The following is a 17,654-nucleotide window of genomic DNA, read 5'->3' as shown; positions in this document are numbered from 1 at the left end:
AAGACTGGATATCGCCTTCGTTGTGCCCAAGGTTAGGGTCGCATTTCCTTCGGACAACTCTATAAATGGAGGGCTGGAGGAATGTGGCATCACACGTGGGCATACTTCAGGGCGACCCTAAGCCTCCCAGGCAGCTGCACCTCTGCCGCTAGGTAGACCACTAGGCGGGCGGGGTCGTGTCAGCCCCGGAGCCTTTCTCCGGCGCGTGCGCTTGCGCGGTCCTACACGTCATCTCTAGGCGCGCCGGCCGCCGGGGCTTCTGGGAATTGGAGTCCCGCGAAGACAGCGCCTTGGTTGGGAGCGCGGCCGCCAGGGCCTTCGCACAGGCGCACTGCTGTCCGACCTGAAGGGGTGCCGTCTTCCCGGTCCCGAGCACTCTGTGCCGGAGGTGAGGGTTGCGGGTCTGTCTGTTCCAGGAGCCAAGTGAGCGCAGCGGCCGAGAGAAGGGGACGCTGGGGGTTTGGGGGAGGCGCTGTAGGAGAGGACGGGGTGGCGCGGGCGGAGCCAGTCTGCAGATGTGTGTGGCCACGTCCCCGCTGGAAAGGTGCGGACGCAAAGTTGTCCCCTGCCGTGTGTGCTGTGGCACTGTTGCCAGCGGTCCTGCGGTGCGCACCCACTGCGCGCCAGATCCTGGACTTTCGGGGTGGAGGTTGCGGGGTCCTCCTCCGCTCTGCGGTCTCTTCTTTCCCTAACGGGGGGCTAATGACCGTGGGTGGGCTTGACACCCAGTCTAGAGTGCCGCCCACCTAGCCCTGCCTCTTTCCCAAAAAGCGCCTTACATTCGTCATTAAATCTCCTGTCCTGAGTTTGTGCCCGAGGGCGCGATCGAGGGGCTGGATTTATGTACGAGGTAGGAATTGTGGGGGGGGGGGGGGGATGTAAAAGGAGTACCAAAGTGATAGGCAGACTTGAGGGAGACGAATTTTACTGGGGGGCAAATTTGGAGGAATAGCAGGAGACAGAGTGAAGAAGCGTACACGGAGGCCAGAGCACAGGGTGTCCCCCGAGACCCAATAATCAGACCAGATTTTATGGGTCTGACCAGAAGACTGACAGGGATAGTCACTCTAGTGGTCACATTCAGGATTAGAGTGGAAGAGAATAATGGCAGGGTTCCGTTCTGAAGCGAGCAGTTATGGACTTGAATTTTCATGGTGTTAGTGGTAGGGAGAGGGTACGAATGACATTGCAAAAGAGTCTAAAGGGCCTGGTGACTTGATTTGGGAGAAGAGAGAGCGAGGTGTAAGAGTTTGGAGTTGGGACACCTGGGAGGATAATAGAACATCTGATAGAAAAAGCAGGGAGAGGAGTTAATGGGAACTGTGTAGAGGAAGGTGGTTTTCAGCTCATGCCTAATTCAAAACTTGTAGCCATTTGGAAATAAAAGATGAGTTCGGAAAAGGAGTTGATTGGAGTTTGGAACTATCTTTGTAGAGGTGGAAAATAGAGCCCTGGATGTGGGTGAATATCCCCAGGATAGAAAGAAAAACATTGCATAAAGACCAACCTATGGGAATCATCCTTGTTTCTAAGGCAAAGATGCGACAAAGGAGCCAGGAAGACAGAAGTTTCAGAGGTAGGAATAAAAGTGAGACCCAAGCAGCATCAAGGCAGCTACTGTAACTGGTTGAAGAGGCAGAAACTTATCCAGTCAGAAGTTGTAGAGAAGTAAGGAAAAGATCTTTGGAATTCATGCCAGAGTTTTCATTTTGAAGCATGTGGTTTCAGATGTGTGAGAGGCAAGAGTGACTGACAGGGATTTGAGTGGAGTCAATGGTGAAGACATGGAGTCAGAAGGTGAGTTACTCACCCAGGAAGTTGGATCGTGAAGGAAAACCTAAATGAGAACTGTTTTGCTGGAGGGAGGCCATGGGATTCAGCTAGAGGAGGTTTTTATATGCTTGAAGGGGTGAGAAGAAACTTCTAGAGAGCAGGGAGATGCTGGGAAAAGAGAGCCTGCATTAGCAGGTAGCAGATTCTGAGGGAAACAAATGAGAAGGAAAGTTGGACAGTGGGGGTAGTACATAAACTCAAGTCCAGGAGACAGATCTGTCTTGCTGGCCTCAAGCACCTTACAGCCCAGCACATGGCAGATACTTGTTAATAGTTGTTGATAGTGGTATGAATGAATAATGAATGGGTTGGTGATGGGCAGTAGCAGGGTAGAGAACTTTCATTTATTGGAAAAACTGTGTGATAAGTACTCTATATTGTCTCATTTCCTATTTATAATTATTCTGGAGTTAGATAGTATACATCTGGGCCAATGGTTGCCTTAAGTAACTTGCCCAAGGCTTCATGGTTAATACTACTAAACCTGCCTTCCAAGTGCTTTCTACCACATGGTCCTGCCTCCCTCGAAATTTGCTCTTGCACATCTTCAGTATAGTAGAAGACAAAGTTGTGCTGAAGTCGAATGGTAACCGTGGAGGTTTGGAATAGGTATATAGAAGAGAAGACAGGTTTGGAATAGGTACATGGCCAAGATGGGAGTATTAAAAGCTTTTTAGGCAACCACAAGGGTCACTTAAAGATATAGAGTGTGGATTTGAATTTGATACATTTGATACTCCAAAATCCAGGAATAGGAAAAGAGAAAGCAGTAGAGGTGACCCTTTGCTGACAGTGACTCCACGTGAGCTTGGTGTGCTGTGGAGTCCCGAGTTTTCAGCAGGAGCCTACTGAAGCAACTGCTGCTATGGTCCAGACCTGTGGGGAGTGAAGTCTACCTGGGATGATGAGCGCTTTGGGAAGATCTGCTACTTTAACACTTGGGGAGATTTCATGTTGGACACCATTTATGATTTGTTCAATGCTCAGCTTATTAAAATCAGTCTAATAAAATCTTGAAAATTGTCTTTAAGCATTTAAGCATTGAGCAACTCCAACTATAACCTCAGATGTAGTTTTATTTGTTACAAAAAGTTTCAGTGCTTTGGACAACATATACAAATAACTTGTCTTCCAAAATTCTTAATATACTTACACTTAGACCTAAAGCAACAACATAATGTAATTAATATTTTCCATTTTAATTTTTTCTGCCTGCCCAGATGGTCACATCACTTTTAGCTAATGCTAACATTTACTTAGCACATTATTCTCAATGCTTTTTAGGTATCATCCTACTTAAGCATCAAGATAGTTACACACATTGTATCATTAATCCTCTGTTGCAGATTGACAAGCTGAGACAGAAGGTAGGAAACTTTTCTAAGGTCACAGAGGTAGGATGAAGCACAGCTGGAGTTTGATTTCAGGCAATCTGGCACCAGAGCCTGGACTCCTAATGACTGTACTCATCTGTATTTCTAAATATTAATTCAGATGTCTTCGTAGGGCTCAAGAGTCAATATCTGAACACCCTCCTGGACATAGAAGACTCTTAACAGACTAGAAAGGAAAAGAAAACTGTCTTAGTTATAGGCTCTGATTATCATCTGAGGATATATCTTTGTTTATATTTGCATTTATATCACTCTCTGCCTCCTCCTAAGGAGATTCAAACCCCAATCTCTCTTAGGTTCAGATTTTTGTTGTTGTTGTTACACTAAACTCTAAGTCAGATTTTTTTCTTTAAGATTTTGCCTGTCACATAGGTTTCAGTTTCTGCAAACCAGTGTCCACCCTTGAGGTGGCCAGTGTTAACACATTATTAAATAATCCATGTCTGTCTTGCATCTTTTAACTGTATATCATAATGAGGTATTTTCCCAAAAGGATATCTGCTTAGATTATAGACCAATAAACCAGAAAAATCCCCAAACTTATCCAACGATATAATAGAGCCATTTTAGAGTTAGAAGCTAACAGACCAGTAATTTATACATATTGGTCTTGAGTTTTGGCAGTTTTTAAAACTTCATGGTTTCTTGTGAATATCTGGTAATTAGTCATCAAGCTGGATGGCCCATCTCAGGGAGGGAGGATTAAGTCTCCACAATTACTTGGCATGTTTGGATTCGGATTGGCTCGTGGACAGGAGCATAGCTTCCTCTGCCTCACTCTTCTGAGTGGCCCATGTTCTGACCTGTCCTCCCTGTGTGGGACAAGCAGCTTCTGTTTCTGGAATTACTTGGCTTATCCTTGCCCCCTGAGTTCCTTTCTTTCTGCTTACATGAATGAATAAGTGTGTACTACAAGGGTACATCTATTCTCTATGAAAAGTTTTGTAATTGATAGAAAGTACTTTTGATATAACTGAAGACTTAAGCATTGGCTTTATACTATGTCCACTTTTGGTACACTTTATATTAACTTTTCTATACCGAGCTATTTCATTTAGCAATTCCAATATTTGTAATTTAGCCAAGGGGAGCCAAAGTCATCTGAGTTTTGTTATTTCAGGATGTGGGATTGATCCCCAACTGTCCTCAATAGCCATCCCTTCAGCCTACTTCCCTATTGCTCACCTGCACGAATGACATCATTTTCTGCACCGCTGCTCAGATCTGTGACCCAGAAGGCATCACCTTGCTTCCAGGCTATTACCTATTGTTCTTGGTATCTTGTCAATGGTGTCCCTTCTCTCCATTTCTGCTGCCACTGCTTTTGCTCAGCTGCTGATCACTTTTCCTTAATTATCAGTCTCCTCACTGGTCTCCGCCATTCTTGCCTCCTCTAATTCCATCCTGCCACAGCTACTCAGAGTGCCGTGTCCACAAGATCACCCCACATTCACAGATTCACAAGGCCTGGGGACTCAGCCTGTAGCTGTACTTGTGGCTCAGACTGTGACTGCAACCCTGCATGGATACACAGCCCATCATAAGGGAGGACACCCCGGCAGCATCTGGAGGAATCCATGTGTGGCTTTGCTTGTGTTCCCTCCCTCCCATGAGAGGTGACACAAAGCACATCCCTCCCTGACAACAAAACGCAGCAGCTCATTGGAAGCTCAGGGTCCAAGGTTTTTATCAAAGGTTGCTCATAGTGCCCTCTGCCTAACACACACCAGAATTCTAGATCTTCAGCAGGAAAGCATATGTTACCATAAACCAGGTCATTTGCACACAGGGTTTAGGCAGAGTCAACTGTCCTGGGTTCTTAGGGAACTGGGGGACCCTTTCAAAATCAAAGTTCCCTGAGGCTGGCCAGGGACCAGCGTTGTGGGTGGAGCCTTCCAGGGGTAGCACTCCCGGGCTGCTGTCAAGGCTGCATACCCCTCTTCCTTCCTGTTGTTTTCTTGTGCACCAAAGTGAATTTTAAAAAAATCAGGAAATATGAAGAATTGTTAAAGTAAAATAAAAATCCCTCATAATTCCACTTCTCAAATTCCACTTCCATTTCAATGTGTTCTTCCTTTTTCTATACATACGTGCACGCACAAATATCTAATCTCAAGATTGTGCATTCTTCGCTTAATATTTTGTGTATGTTCTTTCCTTCAGTTTTGTTTTGTTTGTACCGGGGGGTTGAACCTAGGGGCAGTTTATCACTGACTTACATCTTCAGTTCCTTTTATTTATTTTTTGGGGTGCCAGGGATCATCTCAGAGGCACTCGACCACTGAGCCCCTTCCCCAGCCCTATTTTTTGTATTTTATTTAGAGACAGAGTCTACATGGAGTTGTTTAGTGCCTTGCTTTTTGCTGAGGCTGGCTTTGAACTCGTGATCCTCCTGTCTCAGCTTCCCGAGCTGCTGGGATTACAGGCGTGTGCCACTGCACCTGGCTTCAGTTTTTTCTTTAAGAAAAAAAAATTGCAGAGGCTGGGGTTGTGGCTTAGGGGTAGGGAGCTCGCCTCACATGTGCTAGACCCTGGGTTTGATCCTCAGCACCACATAAAAATAAATAAGGGAAATAAAGTTACTGTGTCCAATTACAACTAAAAAATAAATATTTTTAAAAAATTGCAGGTAAAGTTGATATTTCCTAGAAATCCCTGTGTGTGTATAAGGCTGGGGTGTGCATGCTAGGCAGGTGCTCCAGCACTAAGCTATATTCTCAGGCCCGACCCCAAATTTTACATGAAGCCCTTTTGGGGGTGGGGTGGGATTTATTTTTGGTATTTATGGGGGTCTTAGAACCAACCTACAGATACTGAGAACCAACTGTGTTTCAGGTCTTCACTACAAGTCAGTGATCTTTCTAAAGCATGGTCTGACTGTGATCCCTCCAGGACCCCTGCCTGTGGGCAGGGGTTGTGAAAAGCCCTTGATGTAGGTGGCCTATGCTTCTCCGTCTTTTCCTAGCCCTGCTCACAGTCTAGACTTTTGCTCTTCCAAACGGATTTCAGTTCTTAATCCTTTCCACGTGAAGATCTGCCTCTTTAGTGTTCAATAACTGGAGTTTTTTTCCCTGTTCCCTCCCCACCTCAAAACTGCATAAATTCTGGTTCTACCAGGAGAGCTGCAGTGTCCCCACCCCCTCTCGGGGCTGGTCAGGGGAGCCCTGTGGGGCCTTCACAGTTTTACAGCACTTACCTATCCTGCAGGGAAATGCCTTTTTGTTTCCCTGACCTGAGTTCAGGGCTCTTGGCTCCTGGAGGCAAGGAATGCTCCTTGCACATGTTTTACTTGCTATAAACAGTTGGTGCCAAATAACTGCTGGTTGAGTGGATGAATTAATGACTCACAGGGAGCAGTGACCCTTTCCCTTGACTGCAGGAAAGCTATTGGTGAGCCACAAGCCCACCTTCCCCCATCTTCCCTGGCCTACTGTCTCCCCATTCACCCACCAACTCCAGAAACGCTTCCCAGGGACTCTCAGGGCCTGGTTCAGTCTCCATTAGTGGGTCAGGCTGTCCTTCCCCCCTGCTCCTCGTCCCACTGACATGAACTTTATTCTGCTTGTGCCTCCCACTGCCCGTGGGTTCTTCTTCCTCTGGTTCCATGGCTACTTGGGGACCTTGAGACTCCTTCAACTCATTGCCACATGCTGTCTTGACACTCCCTGGTCACGTTCCCGTGCAAGGATGTCATCTTTTCAGGCTGGATCACTCCTTAGTTTGATACTTGTGTCACCCACCCAGTCATTGTGGCTCCAGGAATGAGATGCAGGGTCACATGGTACAAAATGAGGGCTGCTCCTTCAGCAGGAACTGGAGTGGAGTGTGTTTTCCTTTGGAGAGGTTGTGGGGTTTGCTGGGTGTGTTTCCTGCATACAGTCACTTACAGAATTGTTTATGGTTTTTGTCCAGTGAACACTCAGGGCAGTGTTGGATAAATGACCTCTGAATCTTAATGCTTATTTTTCTCTTTCCACTTTTTTTTTTACTGGTGCATTATAGTTATACATACTGATGGGATTTGTTGTTACATATTTGTTCATGCATACAATATAACAATGGCATTTGACCAATATCTCCCCTGCCCCATCACTCATCACTTCCCTCTTCCTCCCCATCCCCCCATCTCTTGGTCCCTCTCCTCTGCTGATCTACTTTTGATTTTCACTAGATCTCTGCTCCCCCACCTTTCTTTTTTTTTTTTAATATTTATTTATTTTTAGTTTTTTTCGGCAGACACAACATCTTTGTTTGTATGTGGTGCTGAGGATCGAACCCGGGCCGCAAGCATGCCAGGCGAGCGCGCTACCACTTGAGCCACATCCCCAGCCCTCCCCCACCTTTCTTTACCTTTTTTCCTCTTTAGCTTTTGTATGTGAGGGAGAACATAGGGTGCTTGACCTTCTGAATTTGGCTTAATGGTCTCCGGTTTCATCCATTTTCCTGCAAATGACATAATTTCATTTTTCTTATGGCTCAGTAAAACTCCACATTTTATGGTGTATATTCATACCATATTTTCTTCATCCATCTGTTGAGGAACACCTCAATGGTTCCATATTTGGCTGTTGGGAATTCTGCAGTTATAAACACGGACATGCATGTGATCGCTAATTTTTCAGGATAAATACCAAGGAACAGTACAGCTGGGTCATATGGTGGGGTAGCTGGGTCCGTGCCTGTTCTTTTGAGGGTCTTCCATGCTGATTTCCAGTGGTTGTGCTAATGAACAGTCCCCCACAGAGTGAAGTGTTCTTTTTGTGTCCCTCCTCCCCAGTGTTTATTATTACTGGGATTCTTGCCATTCTGACTGCGAGCCTTACCGCTCTCTTGACTCCTGGGTACAGACCTCTTTCCCAAGGAACTTGTGAAAACAAGCACCACATGTAGTCTAACTCGCAGCACCCATGGCCTAGCTCCCACCCAGTGATTGGCCAGGGCTGCTCCTAGCCTAGCTCTACCTTGGCTGCCCTTCTGTGGGTGTTTGAAAGAGGGTGGGGACATGGCCACTGGCACTAGAGAGTCAGGAGGTGACATATCAGGACAGACCTTTCTCATGGCTGCCTTCTCACCCACACCCTGCCTTGTCAGGACTCTGCCCTTTGCTTCTGGGAGTGCACACAGGAGGGAATGGCTGCTGCAGTGCCATCTGCCACGTGCCAGGTAAGGAGGACCTCATGTTTCTTTTCCCAGTGCTGGGGATGAGCCCAGGCCTACACAAGCGCTGTACTCCTGAGATACTTCCTTCGCCGGGGACTTTAGTGTTTCTGGAGTACACTAACAAATCTCCAGAATGTCACCACTTGTCTTTCTCTCTCCTGGAACTTTTGGTCAGCCCCCACCAGGTGGACCAAGCACTCCACAGGGAGGACTTCCCTGAGGTGTCCTTCAATGTCCATCTCTTGTCTCAAGCCTGGTCCCCTTGGACCCGACCCCTGCAGCTGTAGCTCTGAGTGGTCTGTCTAGCAGCTGACAGCTCAGGGCCAAGGGGAAGATTGGGAGCAGTCTTGGCTCTACCCCGCCCGTCCAGGAGTGTATCCACACATGCACTGAGAGTGGGCCCCAATGTTCCAGGGGGTGCTGGGTAGGGTGGGTGCTGTGGACCATGCTGTAGGGCACCTCAGTAAGGCCTCCAGGGTCCCGAAGAGAGTCTTACTGAGTGGAGACATGCAGCTTCCTGTTCAAGGGCGGAGAGTTGTGAATTCTCACTCTGTCCCAGGACTTACAGACACTCATCCAGGCTTCTAAAACCAGGGTAAAGATGCAGGATTGCAACTGGGAACTCTTGTCCTGGGTGACTCGGTGCCTTTTCCAGATACTTCAGAGCCCTGCTTTGTCAGAGCCATGGCCCCATGCCCCGCTACATCCTCCAGGGCTGTCATCTTTATGCCATTTCAGTCTGGCCCAAGTGACAAGAAGGCTCATGAGTAAGGGGGTATGTGATTGTGTTTCAGGGATCTGTGACATTCGAGGACGTGGCTGTGATTTTCACAGATGAAGAGTGGAGGCATCTGGTCCCCGTTCAGAGAGCCCTCTACAAGGCGGTGATGCTGGAGAACTATGAGAGCATCGTCTCGCTGGGTAAGGGGAGCTGCCCACGCTGGTGTGGGGCCGAGGAATCAGTGCATCTCCCCATACCTGCATTCTGAGTCACTGTAGAGAGAATGGAAGAGCTGGAGGACGTGGCTTAGGTGTATGGCAGTGGTGGGCTTCACACTGAGCCCAGCACTGGACAGATGTGCTAGTCAACCACAGGGCCCTTGCTCAGCAACCTGCCCCCACAAAACAGGGAGGGCCAGGGGACAGAGCAGAGTTATCCTGGGGGCAGGGAGCTGGCTCTCCAGAGGGCTGAGTAGAAAAGTTACATGTGCCTGAGTCTTCTCTCAGCTTGCCAGCCAGGTGACACCTTTAGCACTGTCCTAAGGACTAAGCAGTAGGGAAAGGACCATCTTACTAAATGGAGACTTCCCCTCATGAAAACCAATGGGAGGAAAAGAAGTGTCTCCCTTCAAAAGGAGGGGATGTAGGGTGGGGACACAGTGGTTGTGTGTCTGTAGGTCACCAGAGATGTGTTTGATTTTGCGCATTTGCCTTGAGGACTGTCTTAGAGATATGCCCATGGGAGGCACTTTGGAATTATAAAGACTTGTGTGACAGGTGCAATTAAAACCTATTGCTGATGTCAGGTGTTAACGAGAAGTAAAGTGGGGACCCTGTAGATAATGAGAACCTCTCAGCAGCTTCACAAATGTACACTGTACACTGTGCACAGTGGCACACGTCTGTCATCTAGCTACTCAAGAGGCTGAGGCAGGAGGATCACTTGAGCCAGAAGTTCAAGACCAGCCTGGGCAACATAGCAAGACTCCATCCAAATAAAAAAAAAGAATAAGATGCTGAAAAAGCACACAGCTTTAGAAACTGACTGAAAATAAGTACAAGAGGACAGAAAAGGCCTTGGAGATTTCATATAAAGCAGGTCAGAAAAGCAAGCATACACATCCCTCAATTAGCTTCAGCAGGCCGCACAGTGTCCCAACAGAATAAGATGTCCAGGAGGTACCAAGGGAGACTGCTGAGTCTCTGCTACAGGCTGTGGCAGGGTGAAGTATGGAAAGCGTAGAATTCCTTAGGTCAGAATCAAGGAGCCACAGAGGTGGGGCATGGCCATGTTGTCAGCAGAGAATCAGCACCTCGCCAGGTAAAGGGTGCCTGGGACCAGTAAGAAAGCACTCTCTTTCCTGCGGTGGGGCCTTCCCGTGCAAGGGAATCTGGAGCTCAAGCCTATTTTCACCAGGGGATCTGTTTGTTTGTTTTAATATAACTAAAAATGGATAGGTCTGCTGGCAGGGATTGATCCTAGGGAAATAATAGGCTTATGGATTCAGTTATCAGCATGCAGGTGTTCATTGTACCATTGTGTGTTAGTAACAAAACATTAAAAACAGTCTGAAATGTCTGTTAGCAGGTGATTCGTCAGATAAGTTAGGTTAAGCCATACAGTGCAGTATTATAACCATTAAACGGGCTAATTAAAGCCATGTAGCCATTAAATTGCTAATTGAAATAATTTCATTATTAAGTGAAAAAAATCCAGTTTACAAATCAGTATTATTCCATTGTCCAATTTTATCTATGGGTATTTTATTTTATTTCTCTATGGGTACCTTTCGGAATCAAAATGAATAGGAAGAAAATATAAATACAAAGTGCAAAAGGTGATTTTTCTTTTTACTTGTACTTACCTCTGATTTTCCTACAATTAACAATTGACTTGTTTTTAAAAAGCATAATAATAAACGTAAATAAACAAAATGAGCATCTTCCTTACACTTTTCTACCCAAGATGATCCTTCTTTTTTCTCACCTCCCCCAGCCAAGCACCTTCTCCCTACAGTGCCCATGCAGGAAGCTTCCCACTCACTCCACATGAACTCAAGTGGATTGCCAATCCCTCCTTTCTAGAGACTCAGGCCTGACCTCCTCTTAGAGATTCCTCTGCATTGTGCTTTGCATTCTGGCCTTTTGCATCGTCTCTGTGAAAGACCTGGAGGCCAGGAACCAGCTTGGGAGCAGCTGCATGTTCTCATCACATACAACCACCTGGCTTGTTTCTTTCTCCTTGAGCAGGACTTCCAGTTCCTCAATCCGATGTGATTTTTCAGTTGAAGAGAGGGATCGAGCCATGGACAGAGGGTCTTCATGGATCTGAGGACAGAAAGTGTCCAGAGAATGTCTCTCTAGGTAACTGAGTAGGAACGGGTCAGGGCAGTTTTGTTTTCTGTGTTTGTTATTCACGTGGGTGGGAGGAACATTGGGTATCATCTTTGCTCCAAGGTCAGGTCTTCTGCTGCAGTGCTTATTTTGTACCACCTGTCTGCTCTCCCTGGTCTCCTCTACACCTTAGTATTATTCATCTGTATTCACCAGTCACTAATTTTCTCAGCTCTATCACGTTGCCCATTCACACTCTGATATTCCTGGGTCCCTGTCCTCTCCACTTGGCCTACTCTCCTAGTTATCCTAGCAGTGCTCTCAGTGGACATTCTCCTATATTCTCAATGCCTGCTTCCCCACGTTATGCTTCGTTCCCAACTCTCAGGCCTGGAGCATGAGACTCTTTGTGGAAGCAAGCAATGCTGTGCCTCAGAATCATCAGAGTTCCTCTTCTTTCCACTGGAACATTTCCTACCCCAGGGAAGAAACCACATCTGTGTCTTCTCTTTGTTCCAGGCTGGGGGACCAAGCCCAAGATTCAAGATGCTTCAGAAGAAGAGAAACCAGAAGGAACACGGAGGGGAAGCGTTGACAGGCAAAGTCCTCTGTGTCCTAAACTTGAAGTTCAAGCACTGGTTGGTGGGTTGGAAGTGGAGAGGGAAAGGCCCACAGTGGAACCTTGCAAGAAACTGCTGTCCCGGGATCCAAGCTTGCAGCAAGGGTCAGCCCCACCCAAGAAAGCCCTCCCTAGAGAGAGAGACCATGAGTGCAGTGACTGTGGGAAGACCTTCTTCGACCACTCCTCACTTGTGCGCCACCAGAGGACTCACACTGGAGAGAAGCCCTATGACTGTCAGGAGTGTGGGAAAGCCTTCAGTCACAGAAGCAGCCTCAGCAGACACCTGATGTCTCACACCGGGGAGAGCCCCTTCGAGTGCAGTGCATGTGGCAAGGCCTTCTTTGACCGGTCATCCCTCACCGTGCACCAGCGGATTCACACGGGAGAGAAGCCCTTCAAATGCAGCGAGTGTGGGAAAGCCTTCTTTGACCGCTCGTCACTCACTCGACACCAGAGAATTCATACTGGAGAAAGTCCTTATGAGTGTCGTCAGTGTGGGAAGGCCTTTAGCCAGAAAAGCATTCTTACTCGCCATCAGCTCATCCACACAGGCAGGAAGCCCTATGAATGTAATGAGTGTGGAAAAGCCTTCTATGGCGTCTCATCCCTGAACAGACATCAAAAAGCTCACGCGGGGGAGCCGCGCTATCAGTGCAGTGAATGTGGGAAAGCCTTCTTTGACCGCTCCTCCCTTACACAGCATCAGAAGATCCACACTGGAGACAAGCCATACGAATGCGGTGAGTGTGGGAAAGCCTTCAGCCAGAGGTGCCGGCTCACGCGGCATCAGAGAGTTCACACTGGGGAGAAGCCCTTTGAGTGCAGCGTGTGTGGGAAAGTCTTCAGCTCGAAATCTTCAGTTATTCAGCATCAGCGGCGTTACGCAAAACAGGGAATAGATTGAGTTGGGTGGAAGCTTGAGTCTGGCGAAGGAGCACCATACAAATACAAGATAGGCTTCCCCTGTCACAAGCAAACCCACAAATTTGCTCACTCTGCCCACTCCAGATACTGTTCTTCTGCCCTGCCTCTGCCCCCCAGTGTTTGAGTAGCACTCTGTGTCTACTGTGGGATAGGACTGATGTGGGATGCAGACATCAGGAAATGTTGCTGCAGATTCAAATGATGCTGTAGCTCATTGGTAGAGCACTTGCCTAGCAGGCAGAAGACGCCATGGATTTGGATTTGATCCCAGCACTACAAACAAGAAGACTTTAAATACCTAGAGGCTGCAACAGGGGAGGAAGGCACCGTTATACCAGAGCAGCACTGTTCTTTCAGAGCAGTTTTTATAACTGTTAGTCCCTCTCTTAGAGCTTTTTTGGGCCCTGACCTTGTTCTCTTCTGCCCCAGATTTTAGATCTCTCAATACTACTACTTGTAGGGAGCACTTATTGAGCACCTATTATGGGGCAAACACTCAGCTAAGAGTTTTACAAGGACTGGATTGATGGATCCTCTCACAGCTCTGAAACAGGTGCTGTTGCTGTGTGCATTTTACAGATGAGCACACTGAAGTTCAGGGAGATTAAATCACATGCCCAAGGTGACACGGCTCCAAAAGGTGAGGCCAGGTCTGCTTTCAGAGTCTGTTTTCTTTACCATTATGCTCTAAGGTTTGTTTTATAATTTACGTACATGTGTTATATCCCCAACTATTTTGTAAGCACTTGGAATGTGACTTACATGTATCTCATGCAGTGCCTTGTGAATAATAGGACCTCAGTAAGTATTTATCAGAATGAATATCAAGTTCTCCATTCAAAACCCCTCTTGGATTCATATCCTTTTCCTCAGTTTTCACAGTCCAGCCCATACCTTTATTGTCCCAGGCTCCCATGACAACAATAGGCACTTCCTAATTCTAGTTTTTCCCTCTATGTGACTGAAGAGTGATATGCTAAGCTGTGCTGCAGTAACAAACAACTCCTAAATGAACAAAGATCTGTGTCACATCCAAACTGAAGTGGGTCAGTCGGTCTCATCCCATCCTCATCATTTAGAATATTCAACCTCCAAAGTCACCATGAAGAGAAAGCTATTAGAACTTAGGAGGTATTTTTAAGCACTAGCATCCAGCACCTGGCAGCTCAGAATGTAAATGGGAACCTTAGTATTTGACTAACTCTAGGGACCACTATCATAATTGCCTATTCAAGACCTAAAATAGCTCCCTATTTAATGGAAACTTCTTTGAACATTTAAGATCTGCCTTAATTCAGTCCCCATTACCAAACTTCATATACTTACTCCAAAACTCTTCTACTCCCTGGGCCCAGCCCTTTATTTCTGTTTTACTGAAGATCAGGTACTAGGCACACTGGATTTGGGGCATCCGTATTCCCTGTTAGGGAGAAGCCTGGGAAAGGATGTGGTTCTGAAAGGCTATGGACTCAGATCCTATGAATCCCAGGGAGCAAGGTGGTTTTCCCCAGAAGTGAAAGATTCAAGAAACTGAATTGCCAAACATACCCCTCCTAACCTACTAACACACTAGTTAATGTTGATCCTCCTTAGAGCAGGTAGGTGGCAAGGAAGACTTCATGTGTGGACTTCTGAAACAACTTGAAGAAAAATGTGTCACAGAATCTGTAGATGTGGATAATAGCTGATACAATTTAACAGTGTCAATCAGAAAATAAAAGGAACAATGAACAAACTTGGCATCTAACTGTCTCAGTGTTCTGAGTCTTTCTTTTACTGTCTTGTTCAAAACACATTGGAAATCATGTACTTCCCAAGATGTTCTGCCACTATCAGCAAGATGAGATTGGAACAAATTCAGAATTTTAGTGGATTTCCCTCTATGTTTCCCCATTCACAGTACAGACCAGGAACAGAGCCTGGGCTGAGGTGTATGTGGTGTAGACTTACTCCGCCTCCTCTTTCTATATAGCCCGTGTAAGAATTCAGCCTGTGGAGATCATCAGGAGGCCTCTCATGACTTTAGAGTACAGTAATAACTAAAACACTGGGGATATAAATTCAATAGTTTGCCCTGTGTTTCATTTTTATCCACTTTTTTTTAAAATGTGTGTCTGGTGTTGGAGATTAGAACCTAGGGCCTTGTGCATGTAGTCTACCAACTAAGCTATATCCCCAGCTCCCTGTGTTCCATTTTAAATGAGGTGATGTGCACAGTGTTTTCTAAAATATGGACTAGTGTTCCATCTGTTGCTAAAAATCGAGGAAAGAGCCATTTTGCCTTTCAATTTATATTCCCCAGTATGACTTACAGTGTTGGAGGCCTTACATTTTAGCTTCACCTACTGGCCATTAGTAGAATCAAATCTTGGAATCAGAAATTGATCAATTGGAAGTAGGTCAGTATTCTTAGATATTAAAATGAAAAGATTGGGTAATGTTTGTAGGGTTTGAACCTAAGACTTTAAAATGGTTTCAAAAAACAAAATAATTATCTCTGGTACCAAACAGGCCTTTCCTAAATTTTAAGAGGGAATTGAGTACTTTACCACTTTACCAAATGAAACAGAGGCACTGCATGCATCAACTCTTCAAATTGAAGGGTTGGCAAAGCTAGAGAAGTTGGAGATGAGATGTGTCACTCAGCTTTCTGTCACTTTAACAAATGCCTAAGCTAACACCTTAGAAAAGGTTTATTTTGTCTCATGGTTTTGGAGGCTTTAGTCCATGATCAATTGGCCCCATCACTTTGGGCCTGTGGCAGGTCAGCACACCAGGGCAGAAGGGCATGGTGGAGCAAAACCACTCACTTCCTGTCTGGGATAAGAGAGAGGGAGGATGGGATCCCACAGTGCCCCTTGAAGGAATGCCCCATTGACCTGAAGACCTTCCACTGGGCCCCACCTCTTGCAATTTCCAGCACCTTCCAACAGGACCAAGCTATGAGCTTTTGGGACAACCCAGATTCAAACCGTAGCAGAATATGGTAGATGGAGAAAACCTGGGACCTGCAGCCTGGGACAGGCAATTGGTAGGACCACCAACTGCAGAAATTGATCTGGGGTATCAGGATGATTGGCAAGAGGGTTGGCCAGCCCAGACGCACCCACCCTCTCATTCTACCTAGGCCTAGGCATCTAAGAATAAGTTAACCCCCTCAGCAAATCTTACATAATAAATAGCACAGAGCTAAAGAAGGCTGCCAGGTACCGGCCATCAGACAATGTCAGTATGTTCATTTTCAATAAGAAGTCAGAACAAAGAGTCCCGAGGAAGCCTACAAGATTGACTGCAATGAATGTCAAGGTCCTAAGTGGTTTGTGTTAGTGAGACAAGATTCCTGTGTAAGCAGGTAGAAGTCAAAGTGGAGTGTAATAGGATAAAAGGGAGCCTCAGAAGAGTTCTATCATGAAATGCGTTTATAAGAGAGGGAATGTTCTGGGGAGATAGATATCTAGCTCATACTGATGGCAGGAGAATGAAGATCACATGGCACCCATGCGGGCGGTTAAGGGCACAGCCCTGGCCCTGGAAAATTAGGCACCCTCACCCTTCAGAACTCAATCCCAGCTCAGTGTGCAGAGACTCAGAGCTCTATTCCCCAGGTTTTAGGTCACTGCTGTCCAATGGTAATAAAGTTCTGTCACATTTTACAAAGTGAAGTTGATGATAATCTTATTCATATTCTATTTCATTTGATATTTGAATTTCAAGTGAAATTTCAAAAATTTTGATTGCAATTTCAACATGAAATCAATATAAAAATATCTTAGCCTTTTAAAGCCCTTATTTTAAAAAAGAAAATGTAAACCATCGTACCTTTCTTTTCTTCCTTTAAACTGTTCTTGAAATCTGGTGAATATTTTACACTTATAGCCTGTCTCAGATTTGGATTAGCCACATTCCAAATGCTCAGTAGCCACACATGGGTAGTGTGGGTTCCATCCAACTTAACATGGGAAGTGGCTACTCTATTGGACAGTACCATTTTGGATAATCTCAGGGAATTTTAGAAGTAAAAGGCAAAGGGGTTATTTTGGCCACTGGAGATGTTAACATGGCAAGTGTGCACCTGCCTGAGGCAGTCTCCTGCTTCCAGGAGGACAAGTGACAGTGGAGTTTAGGCCTGGGAAGCCTGTTGTCACCATCCATCTCTCCTTGTCATCCAGCCACATGCCTGACTCCTTTGTTCTCTCTGAGCTGGATCAGGACTCAAGGGGGAAAGAGATTGTACTTAATGAACTTCTGACACCCTAACAGGGATGTGGAGGAGGAAGTCCATACAGTTGCCAGTTGGTGAAAACAAGAAAGATATCATGTGATTGTTTCACCTTCTTCCAAGCAGGATATTAGGGTCCATTTATGATGATTCCAGGGAGAAGCGAAGATGCTCTATCAGAATGGGCAAATTGTGAAGAGTGAAGAATGCTGGCTAAGTGTGCCCAAGGGAAGCCCACGGCTCTCCCCATCCCAGAACTGTAAGTATAAATCAGTAAGGATGACTATGGCCATGATGATGGAATTAGAGGGCAGGGGGATGATTTTTCCATGATTTATGATTCCTTGGGTTAGCTGGTCAATAAGCCAGATCCTGGAAGTAAAACTGCCATAAATATTACAGAAAAGCTAACAAAGGGGTCCACTGTAGCTGCTTCTAAGCTTCCCCT

At 46.1% G+C, this 17,654-nt stretch overlaps 1 protein-coding gene and 1 non-coding gene across 2 annotated transcripts; one reads left to right on the top strand and one right to left on the bottom strand.

Moving 5' to 3' along the window:
* Positions 1-292: 292 nt before the first annotated feature.
* Positions 293-14,734, top strand: Znf2 (zinc finger protein 2). Its single transcript, XM_027919792.2, has 5 exons — positions 293-388; positions 8,319-8,390; positions 9,182-9,308; positions 11,358-11,471; positions 11,961-14,734. Exons 2-5 carry the CDS (start codon positions 8,358-8,360, stop codon positions 12,965-12,967), a joined length of 1,281 nt encoding a protein of 426 aa, XP_027775593.1. The 5' UTR covers positions 293-388; positions 8,319-8,357; the 3' UTR covers positions 12,968-14,734.
* A 133-nt stretch (positions 14,735-14,867) lies between these two features.
* On the bottom strand, positions 14,868-14,999 carry LOC114078755 (small nucleolar RNA SNORA51). The gene has a single exon (XR_003580391.1). It is a non-coding gene; the product is annotated as a small nucleolar RNA SNORA51 (small nucleolar RNA).
* Positions 15,000-17,654: the final 2,655 nt, after the last annotated feature.

The sequence above is a fragment of the Marmota flaviventris genome, chromosome 14 (genome assembly GCF_047511675.1).
Source record: "Marmota flaviventris isolate mMarFla1 chromosome 14, mMarFla1.hap1, whole genome shotgun sequence".
Lineage (NCBI taxonomy): Eukaryota > Metazoa > Chordata > Mammalia > Rodentia > Sciuridae > Marmota > Marmota flaviventris.
Note: the sequence above shows the minus strand (reverse complement) of the source record. Positions and strands in the feature narration are given on the sequence as shown.

Excerpts from the sequence above, each read along its gene's own strand:
- Znf2 (XM_027919792.2), top strand. The coding sequence starts at position 8,358 with ATGGCTGCTGCAGTGCCATCTGCCACGTGCCAG. Across the intron at positions 8,391-9,181 it reads TGCCATCTGCCACGTGCCAG|GGATCTGTGACATTCGAGGA; the intron begins GTAAGGAGGACC and ends ATTGTGTTTCAG. Across the intron at positions 11,472-11,960 it reads TCCAGAGAATGTCTCTCTAG|GCTGGGGGACCAAGCCCAAG; the intron begins GTAACTGAGTAG and ends TCTTTGTTCCAG.